This window comes from Xyrauchen texanus, chromosome 25 (assembly GCF_025860055.1).
Source record: "Xyrauchen texanus isolate HMW12.3.18 chromosome 25, RBS_HiC_50CHRs, whole genome shotgun sequence".
Lineage (NCBI taxonomy): Eukaryota > Metazoa > Chordata > Actinopteri > Cypriniformes > Catostomidae > Xyrauchen > Xyrauchen texanus.
The window spans coordinates 7,844,408-7,858,835 of NC_068300.1; the positions used below are offsets into that span (position 1 = coordinate 7,844,408).

General features: G+C 36.3%; 1 protein-coding gene across 1 annotated transcript; it reads right to left on the reverse strand.

Annotated features, from left to right (window-relative positions):
* On the reverse strand, window positions 1-9,223 carry LOC127619067 (glucocorticoid modulatory element-binding protein 2-like). The gene is made up of 10 exons (XM_052091796.1): window positions 9,092-9,223; window positions 8,618-8,791; window positions 8,464-8,528; window positions 6,117-6,229; window positions 5,689-5,792; window positions 4,968-5,125; window positions 4,713-4,769; window positions 3,552-3,689; window positions 2,722-2,844; window positions 1-2,241 (listed from the first exon to the last, which is right to left on the reverse strand). The coding sequence occupies exons 2-10, from the start codon at window positions 8,746-8,748 to the stop codon at window positions 1,649-1,651; spliced, it is 1,482 nt and encodes a 493-aa protein (XP_051947756.1). The 5' UTR covers window positions 8,749-8,791; window positions 9,092-9,223; the 3' UTR covers window positions 1-1,648.
* Window positions 9,224-14,428: the final 5,205 nt, after the last annotated feature.

A 14,428-nucleotide genomic window follows, 5' to 3' on the forward strand; every position in this document is an offset into this window, starting at 1 on the left:
TGGTACACACATGGGACAAACAGCTGTTAGTAGGTGGCTCGCACAAACACAACACTTACAGTGCAGTAGTAATATTTAATGGTATATATTAATACATTATATATGTGTATTTGTAATATTTTAAAGATTCAAGTATTACAAATGAATTGCAAAATTAGCTGCAAAAAACAAAAGGGCATCTTGTGGAGCACTTGCTTCTGTTTCACACATGACAATAAAAGACTGAGCACAAGCTGGTCCTGAATAAATTATTACAATAATGTTACAATGACAATAATGACAATTGTGCATGTGCACATTTTATTTTTTTACTCTGTGCATTGTGGGATTTAAATGTATCCAAGTGGCTCGAGTGTTTTGACAACATTCTCCAAAATTTGTCATATCCATTTAATGATTCAGTGACCATTTCTGGTGATGCCAGAAGTATGACAAATGAGTGTCTTGTGTGAAATAAGTTAGTCACTGAATCAACGATCAAAAGAAAATTGAATCCTTTAATATTTGTATGTCTACAGACCTACAGAGAGAATTTAATAGAGGTTTAAGCATTATAGGAACAAAACAAATCTGTCATTTCCCAACAGTTTGTGAACTGCTGTGCATGACTTTTATAATAGTGACATTAATAATAGTCTTATAATAATTATGAGTTTCAATAACGTCCATATCTACATATTCACTTCAGTAAAATGCACAGATGATCTTTCTTTTTCCTACAGTTTATCGACTGCACACCAACATGGATGTAAAAATCAGGAGCTGATATTAAAAGTAGCTTTACATATTTAACACAGATCTATTAATCTGCTTAAATGGGCAAAAACACCTGATCAAACTATTACTTCAAAAACTTCATGTAAAAAGCATAACTTAATGAAGCCTCATGTGCTGATATAATCTCCACTTACAAAGTGTTTAAAAGAACGATTGTCCTTTGTTTTTTTTTCTGCAGTGCATTTCACGTAATGCTGCCAATCATGAACAATATGCAGATCAATAGATTATTCATTTAGATCAACATCAATGGAGATAAATGAGCATTGTTGAAAGCAATGTGTTGATCAGACTCTCTGATTGACGGCATGTTACGTAAGGGTTGTTTCGGCTCATGAAACGCACCTGTGATTGGATGGATGGTCGCTCAATCAACCCAAAGTAACAAAACGCAAAGAATACTGCATACAAATCCACCATTTGGACTCGGTATGGGTTTAGCTTGGAAAAGAGCGGGGGACCAAATCACCTTTTTAAAGAGTGCGGGTCCCCCGTGGTTGCTACGCCCTTGAAGCGAAGTACCTTCAAAACAGCTAATATGTAAGACATGTAAAGATTGAAAAACAAAAAAACAAGTCAATTTGTATAGTGTGATATAAATATTTGAAAATATAAAATTTTAGGACAAAATTAAAAGGAATATTCTGGGTTCATTACAAGTTAAGCTCAATTAACTGCATTTGTGGCATAATCTTGAATACTTACATGTTGAACACACTTACAATGGAAGTGAATGGGGTCAATCCGTAAACGTTAAAATACTCACTGTCTCAATGTCAAACGACAAAATTCATTTTGTGTATACAAATTATGTGTATACAAATTATGTGACACACTGACATTTGGTAAAACCAAACTTTTCAAGAGTATTTTACTCTTTCTCCTTCTGGTCATCACTCCGCTCTGCAGTCTGTTCTGCCTGTGGCCCAACAGTCTCCACAGAAGCAGTGCTAACCGTACTAACAGGCACCATAACTACAGTGTTGCCTGCAGCTCCTCCTGCTGGTGCTGCCAGGTTCTGTACTGTGGCTCCAGCTCCAACATTTGGCAGAGTGACCAGTTGAAATGGACTGACCACTTTGACGATAGTGGGTCCCGTGGTGCCTTCCGATACAGCGGCAGTGCTCAGCACCTTTAGATTCGACCCATCGCACTGGAGTTCAGCCCCTCCCGGTGACGTCAACACTGTGTATCCACCAATCTGAGGAGACTGCGCCTGGGCGGACATCACTTTGTCCAATGGGATGCCGGAGAGCTGAGTGATGGGAAGGGTGAAGTGGGTGGGTTGTGCTGGCGTGGCAGCCCCGGTTGCGGGGCCTGAGACGGCACGGGTCATGCGAGGACGCTTGGAAGTCGGAGGTGAGGTCACAGGGGTCAAGGTCATCAAGAAGTTGTTGAGGTGTTGCGATTTGCTCTTGAGTTCTTTGGCGTGCTTGCGATGTTCGTCACACTGTTGCTCTAGTGCTACAAACGCAAAGGTTGAGAGGTCACTTGCAATAAACCTTCCTTTAAATTCCCCCCTTCGATTAACTGGTCTTATTACACAGCTTTCTGGAATACTTGATTGACTTGGCGCTCTCTACTCACATGATACAATTATTTCAACCTAAATCAATATCATTTATATATTTGCTAAGTAGCCACGCAATAAACAGGACAATTTACAGTCCCAAGGTCATCATTACAAAAATAAGATAAGCTGCTTTAGGGTGATAAAAGACCCCGTCCGGGTTTATTTTGCTATAACGACTGGCTAACTGTATGTTATCCCTTACATATAGACAACTATATGGTGCTCTGTTGTGATTTACTATGACATAATTTAATAAAGACGATTGTAATCCATCTGTGGCTACTACACTGATAATTATTCATTTTTGCTAACTTAAGAAGATATAGACCCCACAAACATACACAAATGCAACACACACAGAAGGTGCTGACCAACTAAGCTGCGGGTGTACTGCTCTCTGCAGCGGTCCATCTGGCTTTTGTGACTGGCAAGAACTTTCTTCACCAGGTCCAACATCCCAAAGTTCTGAACAATATTGTTGAGCAGAGCTGCATCTGTTCACAGATCAATAAAGAATATCAGAAATGCAGGATTGTGATAATGTACAGCACACACACACACACACACACACACACACACATATATATATATTTTCAAGTTGTAGAGAAACACTGGACAAGTTTGACTTCACTTTGGCAGCAAAACGCTTTTGTGCTGCTATGAAATATCAGAAGAAAGTGTCATAATAAAAAGAGCCAAGTATATTAGCCATGGTGAGAATTATATGATATAACCTAATTATTTGTTATTTTAACATCTCTTTGTAAATTAATAGCTCTAGTTTTTTTTTATTTGCACCCTGTTGAAAGCATTTTTTATTAGACTAATTCCATGAAGGGTGTTTTCTTTTTTAATGGAAAAGCAGCTATCGTTCATCTGACTCGATTGTGTGTCATTATTATATTGCATTATTGTGCATAGTCCAGCACAAAAATAGCACAAAATAAACATCAAAATGAGATGACTGGAATTTATACAATTTGTCTGGCAAACTTTATCATTCCTGGACAAGTTGGCCAATATAGAATGTCAGACTCAAATTATTAAAAAATAAACCCCTTCAGTGTGACAATTCACCTGGTCTGGGTGAATGTACAATCAGTTGGTTATTACTGCAGAATAAACCCAGACCAGGTGAATTGTATTATATTATAAATAAAGGTAAATAGGGGTGGAATAAAAGTTGTTTTGTAACTTTAACCTTTAACCTGCAGTGGCGGTTCATGAATACGTTCCTCCAGGCCCTTGAGGATCTCCTGGATTTCTGTTTGCAGGTCTTCCATGACTTCATCCAACAACCCAGCATTCTTCAAACCTCTCCAGAACATCATGGTGTCCTCTGACATGAAACAGAATGGCAAGTGAGAACATTAAATTGACCAACTACACAATTCAAAACATTCTAAATTCTGAAACATCAAAACATTATAAATTCCAAAAGAAAAAAGGTTAGAACATTGAACTTATCAACTACACAGATTCAAAACATACCAAATTCTAAAAATTCTAAATATTCTAAATTCCAAAACATATTAAATTCCCAAACATCAAAATTTTCTAAATCCTAAAACATAAATATTTTCCAAATTCTAAAACATCAACTCATTCTAAATTCACAATAAAAAAAACATTATAAATTCCAAAACATCAATACGTTCTAAATTCCAAAACGTTCTAAATACCAAAACATCAAAATGTTATGAATTCACAAACATGATAAATTCTACAAACACTTTATAGAGCGTTAAACTGACCAATTATACAATTTCAAAATATTCTAAATTCTAAAACATCAAAAAGTTCTAAATTCTTAAACATTCTAAATTCCAAAACATCAATACGTTCTAAATTCCAAAACATCAATACGTTTTAAATTCCAAAACATCAAAATTTTCTAAATTTCAAAACGTTCTAAATTTACAAACATGATAAATTCTACAAAAACTTTATAGAGCGTTAATCTGACCAATTATACAATTTCAAAATATTCTAATTTCCAAAACATCAAAATATTCTAAATTCCAAATCATCAAAGCTTACTAAATTCCAAAACATAAACATTTTCTAAATTCTAAAACATCAACAAGTTCTAAATTCACAATCAAAAAACATTATAAATTCCAAAACATCAATACGTTCTAAATTCCAAAACATCAAAACTTTCTAAATCCAAAAACATCAAAACGTTCTAAATTCCAAAACATGAACATTTTCTAAATTCACAAACATAGAAACATAATAAATTCTAAAAAAAAAAAAACTTTAGAGACCATTTAAATAACCAACTACACAGATTTAAAATATTCTATCATCAAAATGTTCTAAATTTCATGGAGAATTTTCTGGTCGGGCACTTTCTCACCTCCTATAGCCGTGACCCATTCTGTGCAGTCCTCATTAGTGTCTGAGGATCCATTCACTAGAACAACAATATAAATTTAGTTTTTTACAATTTATCGACCAATTAAACAATTAATGGCAACACTGTAGAAAAACATTCAGAAGTCCTCTTTCACGCAGCTGCCATGGAACAGACCATTTCAGAAACTGTGTAAATGTTTTCTGTAAACTGTTTCAACAAACACAAATTATTCAAATTTTTGGGGTGTGTTCCTACCGTCCACTGAAGCGGGGGTTGCGGGGGCAGTCTCTGTGGACTGCTGGCTGCTGAGAGATGCTCGCGACCCAACCAGGTCAATCTTGGCACTGCGGCAGGTGTTAGAACAGAGTCTGGAGTGCTGGTAAAAGTCCAGCTCACCTGAATCCATGATCTTCCTACAAAGGGAACCAGGATAAATAGCCTTTAGGTGGGGCAACAACTGAATAACTGTATTTTTATCTAGATTATAGAACATTATATGGAACAATTCAGGAATTCCCAACACAACAGTTAAAGAGATAGTTCACCCAAAAATGAAAATTCTCTCAGCATTTACTCACCCTCATGCCATCCCAGATGTGTATGACTTTCTTTCTTCTGCCGAACACAAACAAACATTTTTAAAAGAATACCCCAGCTCTGTAGGTCCTCACAATGCAAGTGAATACTTGCCAGAACTTATGAGAACAGATCTATTTTTAAGTCCTTTTTACTATAAATTCTCTTCTCTGCCCAGTAGGTGGCAATATGCACGAAGAACGCAAATCGCCAAAAACAAAAGAAGAATGTGAAAGTGGAGATTGTAAAGTAGACAGTAAAAAATTGCATTGTATGGACGTACAGAGCTGAGACATTCTTCTAAAAATCTTTGGAAATTCACATCTGGATGGCATGAGGGTGAGTAAATGATGAGAGAATTTTCACTTTTGCATGAACCATGCCTTTAAGTTGCCCAGACCTTAACATGGTCCCATTGAGGCGGATGGCTCTCTTCCAGTCCTTCAGTGTGGATTTGCCTGCCAGATACACAAACTCCTTTGGACTGATCAGATGCTCATTCAACTGAAACACAGTATTGACGAATATCATATCATAAAGGGTGCACAATTACACTAAGAACATGAAGTAACATCAATTCTCTTCTTAAGTTACTTATGTGGTAAGTATATGTGTTTCTTAAAGGTCACAACAAGACAAGTTTTTATGGGAGATTCTTTAACTTCAATGCGCAATTTCATCAAATCTAGCTGTGTTAAAAAACATGACATAGTAACAGCTATGATTTAAAACCATTGTTCACCAGCTATTGTGTACAGTAGTTTAGTTTAGTTTACATGTCAGGTACATTTAAACATACATGTTTGTGTGTATGCACAGTATATTCACCTGCACACATTTGATGTTGATGCCAGGACATACAAATTTCTTCCATACGAGGTTGGCTTTGCTGTCTCCACATGTTATTGGGTAAAGAATTTCAGCCTCCACATCAAAACGTTCTATATTCCAAAACATTAAAACATTCTATATTCCAAAACATCAAAACATTCTATATTCCAAAACATCAAAACGTTCTATATTCCAAAACATCAAAACGTTCTATATTCCAAAACATCAAAACGTTCTATATTCCAAAACATCAAAACGTTCTATATTCCAAAACATCAAAACATTCTATATTCCAAAACATCAAAACATTCTATATTCCAAAACATCAAAACGTTCTATATTCCAAAACATCAAAACGTTCTATATTCCAAAACATCAAAACATTCTATATTCCAAAACATCAAAACATTCTATATTCCAAAACATCAAAACGTTCTATATTCCAAAACATCAAAACGTTCTATATTCCAAAACATCAAAACGTTCTATATTCCAAAACAACAAAACGTTCTATATTCCAAAACAACAAAACGTTCTATATTCCAAAACATCAAAACATTCTATATTCCAAAACATCCTAAAATCCAAAACATCAAAACATTCTAAACTGCCGCTCACACTTTAAGTTGCATTGAGAAATATTTTTGAAAACACAAAGACTATTGTGCAACATGTAGCCCTAATTTTATCTGAAAAAAATCCGATTTACATCAATAATCATTGGGAAAATGTTAAGTTTGTAGATGAAAAAACAATCGTTATATAAATTGTTATCGTGATATATTTGTACTCATATGGTAATATAAGATTTTGGTCATATCACCCACCCATAGCTGCAAAGTTGTTTAAATTGTCATTTACCAGGACTACAGGGTTTACGGCATCATGTCGTAATGACAACAAAGTTGTAAAATTACATATAACTTTACAATGATAAGGTTATTAATCCTTTAAGCTCTGAAGGTATTTTTAAAGATGTCCTGTTTCAAAATTAAAGGCTTATAACTCGACAAAAATAACAAAGATGGTCAAGTGTTTGGTATCACTGTAATTTAAAAAAAAAATTAATTTAATGATAAAAGATTATGATACATTCTGAGACTCTCAGCCTAAGAAACTGCTGAAAAAAATCACAAAATGTCAAACTTTTTTTCTGATTGACATTATATGTCTCTGGGTGTAAATAAGGTGGCTCCGAAATAATTTAGTTTTGTTCCTAATCATGTCAACTCTATCTGAAAATACCTTTGTGTTGATATGACAAAGCAATCAAAAGTTATAACATTACAAACATAATTTATCATAGTGTCCAAAAACATCTCCATGTGTCCAAAATAACTAATTACACATGCAAACACAACAATGACTAAAGGTTTGCATAGCATTTTAGTATTGAAATTTTACAGAATGAGTTTCATTCAGTGTCATTTGAGTCATCATTGAGTCTGTGTCGTGTATTTGGCGCCATCTCCTGGTGGTCACATGTAGCATTGTGCTTCATGTGGATTATCTAAGGATCTATGCATCCAATTATATCGTGTGTGTGGACTCGTTTGAAAGAGAATCACCTCCTCTAATATTGGTATGTGTATTTATGTTCCGTTTATATTTCCATGAAGTTATAAGTGAAAACGCAGCATATAAGCAACACCAACGTAATTGTCAAGACATGTTCTTTTAGCTATTACTCGCTATATTTTTGCCTTTGAGCAAAAAAGGCTGATTGTATTTTACTCTTTGAGAGCATTCCAACTACATATGACACATGACTATTGGATCAGTTTGATGTTTTTACTGATTGCAATACTATGTACAGTGCAAATGTATAAATTATCAAAACGGAGCACTTCTGATTTGTCTGCAAATTTCAAAGCACTTGTTCAGTTTTGGTCATAATACCGGCATGCATTGGAAAGTCGAGCTTCTAAGCTTTCAAACAATACCTATTTTGTGTGGGTCAAGGCTGTAGTTATTAATATTTTGATGATTATTTTTTTTTCTTTTCTCGTGGCCCATCCGAGCTTAAAGGTTTAAGCCATTTTATTGCACTTAAATCATGTTTATGTCTTGTGGCTATACTTTTCATACAGTGAGTATTTTAACGTTTACAGATTGGCCCCATTCACTTCCACTGTAGGTGTCTCACTGTAACCCAGATTTGTGCTTTTTTTTAAGGCGGGACGAGTCGATAATATCTTTTTGTGGTAATCAACATTATGCCTTAAATGCTGTCGATTGAGCTTAACTTGTATTGAACCTGATATATTCCTTTAACTGTGGTAAAATCAATGTCCACGACAGCCTCTAATGGCTTATTACTTTAATATGTGAAGCAAAAGTCTACCCAAGACAGTCTCTTTGGGCAGGGAGATGCTGGTGCTCGACTCCGTGGACTGCTCCATGTTTTTCCTGCACAGGAAAAGACAGACGGATGCTGTCAGTCTGAGAGAGGTGGATAATGGGAGATGATGGGACACGTTCAGTTTACATGTTCTCACCCAGCCTGTTCGAGATCTGTCGCCACCAGAATGTCCTTCTCCTCTTCTGAGAGAGTCTGACCTGCGTTGTCAGGGGTCGTGACCACCACAACTTCCTCCATGTGGACGTTCACCTCAGAGGATGATGCCATGAGGTCAGCAGCTTCTGACAGCTGTCAATCACTCAGAGCAGGACTGAGGAGGAACAAAAGAGTATATTGTTTTATACATCTGGAAATAAATTAAACATTTTAGGAATTCACCAAATGCACCACTGTACTTTGATAAACCATGGTACTGGAAGCTCAACAGATCATTCATATATCAGGGTATTTACATGCCACTTCTCTGTATTTCAAAGAATACATACATGTTCAAAATTAAATTATGGTAATACCATGGTGCTTTTTCTAAACCAATAAATAGACTATAATAGCAATATCAATAATCACAACGAGCCCTCAAGGTCTCTAAGGTCCTCTGAAAATGTATTACCTGCAAGAGTTTGAATTTGTGTTTAGGAAGCGCTGAGCTGACCGACTCAACTACGCATGCTCTATGACGACGTCATGTGCGTGACGCAAGGGGGACGCAGCATATGCTGTATTCTGTATTAATGACGTTTTTGTATGTTCTTACTATTTGTTTTGTTAAACTTCAATAAAGGAAAAAAAAAAAGCTAGAATGGAAATTCGCATGACGCTTTGAGTGTTAATGTAGGCGGGGCTTATTTGGACCTGACTGTGATGACGCGTTTCCGCCTTATTTAGCAACGTAAATCCTTGCGACAACGGAAGTTCTAAATGCTTGATCGTCACGTGATTCACGTAGACTTCAGATAGTTCCAGGAAGTGCTTTTGCGGTCATTCCAAACTGTTAGAGTAGAGTGACAGAACTGCGATTTCTGGTAATTAGTAGTCAATAAATGCATTTATTTTATATATTTATGTAACACATCGACATATGTATGTAGCATGAGTATGTTGTTACAGCGATGTTGTTTTTTTAAAGATCAAATCAGCTAATATTTGAGGATTAGTGTTCACTTACCGTTATTTGCCTCAACTTATTTCAGGCTAGGGTTTCTGTTGCCTTTTTATGTTACCTCATGTTCATTGTTTTCACTAATCTCATGGTAACTAATGTCATATTTATGACTTTTCAGATAGTACAGAGACAGGCTGGTGACAGGTGATGTCCAGCTCGCACCGCACAATGGGTCAATGAACTATTAACTATTAGCAGCAGTTACGGAAATGTAAAATTTAGTGAAATGAAGCTTATTGTTTACAATTCTATATATAGTAATATAATTATTTATGTATTATAAATATTATATATCTAATGTATAATTCTTACAATACTTATTCATATACACAATATATTCAGCTTTAAAACAACTTAAGCATACTCCTATATAAACTGCCGTTCAAAAGTAATGAGGCTGAAAATTCAGCTTTTACAATTAATAGGGTGTTCGTTACTAACTTTATCCAGCTCCAATCCTTGCCTAATCTGTTAGTTATCCGATAACATCCCTTATCTCCTAATTTAATGAGTAATACTCAACTATAAGGTTTTAATTTACAAGTTATTTTTATTTAGATGTACTGATAATATACAGAATAAGATAATATTATTCTTTAAACGTCTCACCTTATAAAAGTCGTCGCATAAGCGGTTTGTTCTGATGCATCTCTACAGTGTTTGCTGCTACTTCTGGGAACTATTGAGAGGCTCCACGAGCCGCCATTGCTGTAAAAAAAAACGTTCCATTGGAGTCAATGGAGTTGCTGCAACTCTCTCTCTATATGGCTCTGCGTAAAGCTAGCTTATTTTTTTTTATATTTGCAATTTTTTTTTATTTAGTGTAAATTAAAAATATTATGATTTTTAATATATTAAACTGGAATTCGTTTTAAAAAACGAGTTGGCCTCTTTCTCTCGTCTGTCTGCTACGTCCACCACTATCTATATAATTTATCTTTTTGTAAAGCTGTGAAATCATAATAGCGGATTTTTTTTTTCTTTTGCAATTAGAGCAAAATTGACAAGCAAAAATGTATATTTGCTTTGGTCTCACATTCTCTGCTATACACGTTTACCCTGCTATTTATTTCTCAGCTATGTTTATGCATAAATGTAAGTGTGTGTAGGGTTGCCACTCCTCCCGTATTTAAAGATACAATTATTCGTCATTTGTTCCGTATTTAAGCTGTTCAGAGTCATGGTGAAATCATTTCAGGTCGCAAATTTAACATTGATATAAGTTGTAAAATGTGCCTGTGGTGGGTAAAGGACCGTCCGAAAATTCTACAAATGGTGCTAAAACTGTGGATTTTTTGTTTTGTTTTTGCTATATAAATGTACATAAACAATTTATGAATACAATCACTGAGTCATAAAGACAAGTAAAGGTGAAGGAAGACAAAAATACATACAGGTGCACTCAAAATATTAGAATAAAGAATTTATAATACAGAAATTTCAACCTTCTTAAAAGTATGTTAATTTATGCACTCAATACTTGGTCGGGGCACGATCTTTTTACCAGTTGATTCTGGAGACTCGGTGACCCTTGTGTTACTGGACCTCAGTGCTGCATTGGATACTATAGATCATGGATCCTTATCTGCCATTTTGAGCAGTCAGTGGGCATCCAAGGAACTGGTAAATGGTCTGCAGTTATATAGCACTTATTTAACCTTAGCAATTTCAAAGCACTTTACACTCATTCACCCATTCACACACACACTCACACACCAATGATGGCAGAGCTGCCATGCAAGGTGCTAGCCTGCCATTGGGAGGCACTTGGGGTTCAGTGTCTTGCCCAAGGACACTTCGGCATGTGAGTCATGTGGGCCGAACCGCCAATCCAGTGATTAGTGTCCAACCCGCTCTACCACCTGAGCCACAGCCGCCCCAACTGCTCTTGAATGGTTTAAGTCTGATTTGTCCAATATACGTTTTTCAGTTAACCTTGGACAAGCATCGTTCTCTTCAACCCCTCTTAACTGTGAGGTTCCCCAAGGGCCCATTCTTGGTCCCATTTAGTTTTTTCGCTGTGTATGCTGCCATTAGGGTCTATTTTTAATAAACATGGAATCTCTTTTCATCGTTATGCAGATGACATGGAAATTGATCTGCCACTGAGAAAAAAACATGAAGCGTGCTTTAGACTTACTGGCCTGTTTGAATGATATTAGAGCTTGGATGTCTATGAACTTTGTAAATCTCAATGAAAGTAAATCTGAGATTGATTGTTTTGGGGGATCTGAAATCCTTTAATACTCAAATCTGGGCCCTTTGGTATATAGTTTGATAACACCCTTACATTTGACAAACAGATTAATTCAGTTGTCAAATCTACCTTTTTTCATTTGAGATTATTGGCTTAAGTTAAGCCTTTGGTTTCCTTTAATGATTTTGAAAAAGTGATTCACACCTTTGTTTCCACACGACTGGACCGCTGTAATTCTCTTGGCATAGGAGCCAGTCGTCATCGTCTCCTTTGCAAATTGGTTCAGAATGCTGCTGCTAGGCTCTTGACGGGTACATGCAAGCTAGATCATATTACCCCCCATTTCAGTCTCTCTTCATTGGCTGCCGGTCCACTACAGAATTGATTTTAAGCTCTTACTGTTTGTTTTTAAATCACTGAATGGATTAGCCCAACCCTGCCTCTCCAGCCTCCTGCATATACATTCGACCCTCAAGGTCTCTAAGGTCCTCTGAACAGAGAACTTTAACTGTAGCCAGGTCCGGGATAAAGTTAAGGGGTGACCCGGCTTTTGCAGTAGCTTGCCCTTGTACATAAGAACTGCCCCATTTTTAAATCACAGCTTTATGCTGTGGCATTTGGTCCAAAAGAGTTTTTGTACTGATTAGTGTTATTGATAGTTTTACTGTTGTATTTCCTTTTCTGTTTTGTTTCTTTTTCTTAATTTTTATACCTTGTTTTACATTAAACATACTAAGCAGTGGTGTTGCCGGCCTACCCAAATTAGACACAGGCCCACCCAGAATATTACAGATTATACTTTGACTTCAAATATACATATAAAATATAATAAAAATGCATAAATTCTGATTTCTGAAAGTGTGAAAGTACTGTTTGAATGTGCCGCCTTTCTGTTATTAAGGAAAATAAATAATACATAAAATTGGCCCAACCATTTTTATTGAGGCTCACCCAAAAGTCATTTCCTGGCCACGCCCTTGATACTAATACATTAGAATGGAAATGTGCTGCCAAATAAACAATATATATACTGCAGAGCACCCGCCATCAAAATACAGACTCTATTCAGTGTGCTGGCCCCATATTACTCCAAAAACTGACATGTTAATAACGGTTTCATTTGATTCACTAATAGTTACACCTCCAGGGGGCGCCTGACAAAAGCCGAATCTTCCATTGAGAAGCATTCAAATCTCAAGATGTTGTACGTCTCATTAATGAGCTTTGTTGATTGAAACGTGCAATCTTTTAAATCTATGAAGTACAAAGATTGGTTTGAGACACACAAATAGATATTTTACCTAGACAGATTTCTGCCTGTATTCAAGCCACTTTGGAAACTTAAAGGGATAGTTGAATAGTCTCATCATTTCCTCACCCTCATGCCATCCCAGATGTGAATGTCTTTCTTTCTTTTGCTGAACACCAATAAATCTTTTTAGAAGAATATCTCAGCTAGGTCCTCACAATGCAAGTGAATGGGTACCAACATTTTGAAGCTCCTAAAGCACATAAAAGGCAGCATAAAAGTAACCCAAAAACCTCCAGTGGTTTAATCCATGTCTTCAGAAGTGATGTGATAAGAGAGGGTGAGAAACAGACCAATATTAAAGTCCTTTTTTACAATCAATCTTCACTTACGCTTTCACATTCTTCTTTTGGTTTTGGCGATTTGCGTTCTTTGTGCATATCGCCACCTACTGCGCAGGGAGGAGAATTTATAGTAAAAAAGGACTTAAAAATGGATAGTTTTGCTGTTGAACGGGACGGGGCATCAGAAGTTTATCGAGGCGCTTGAGGTAAACCCCAGACATCCCCCTGACTTTCACCAATGTCCGCTTAGGTCTATTTGGTTAATTTTGTAACGTTCGACGCAGGATGTTCCCAGGACATTTTAGATATTCGCTACAGATCTCATTTTGGTCCGGGCGAAACAGTCTGAAAACCACATTCAAGGGACATTTGCGAACGCCCCTGTTTTGTCCCATTAACATCTCTTCGTCTTTGGTCCCTCAGTTGAAGATTTCATAACATTCAGTGATCTTCAATGCAAGAATGTTTTTAAGTGTAGTGATGCATTTTAAAGATAAGGGCGTAAATTGTAATTTTACCTCCAAACATTTTCAAATCATATCTATCTATACTGAGTGGTGGTGGCATAGTGGGCTAAAGCACTTAACTGGTAAGCAGAAGGTTGCTGGTTCGATCCCCACAGCCACCACCATTTGTCCTTGAGCAAGGCACTTAACTCCAGGTTGCTCCGGGGGGGATTGTCCCTGTAATAATTGCACTGTAAGTCGCTTTGGATAAAAGAGTCTGCCAAATGCATAAATGTAAATCTGTACCAATGTGTTACCTTCTTTCTTCAGACCTATTGACACCTGACACTGTCAATTAAATGTGTGCCACAATGTGAAGTATACGTTAGTTTAATTAGGGAAAAGTGCATTGGAAACAGACACCATTGTAAAGTTATATATTAAAAGTGTCAATGTCAATATTACAAATGGATGGTGGTAAAATTGATACATTCATTGTGAAAAATAATGACTCCCTAATGTTCCCACACGTCTCAATGTTGACCGAGG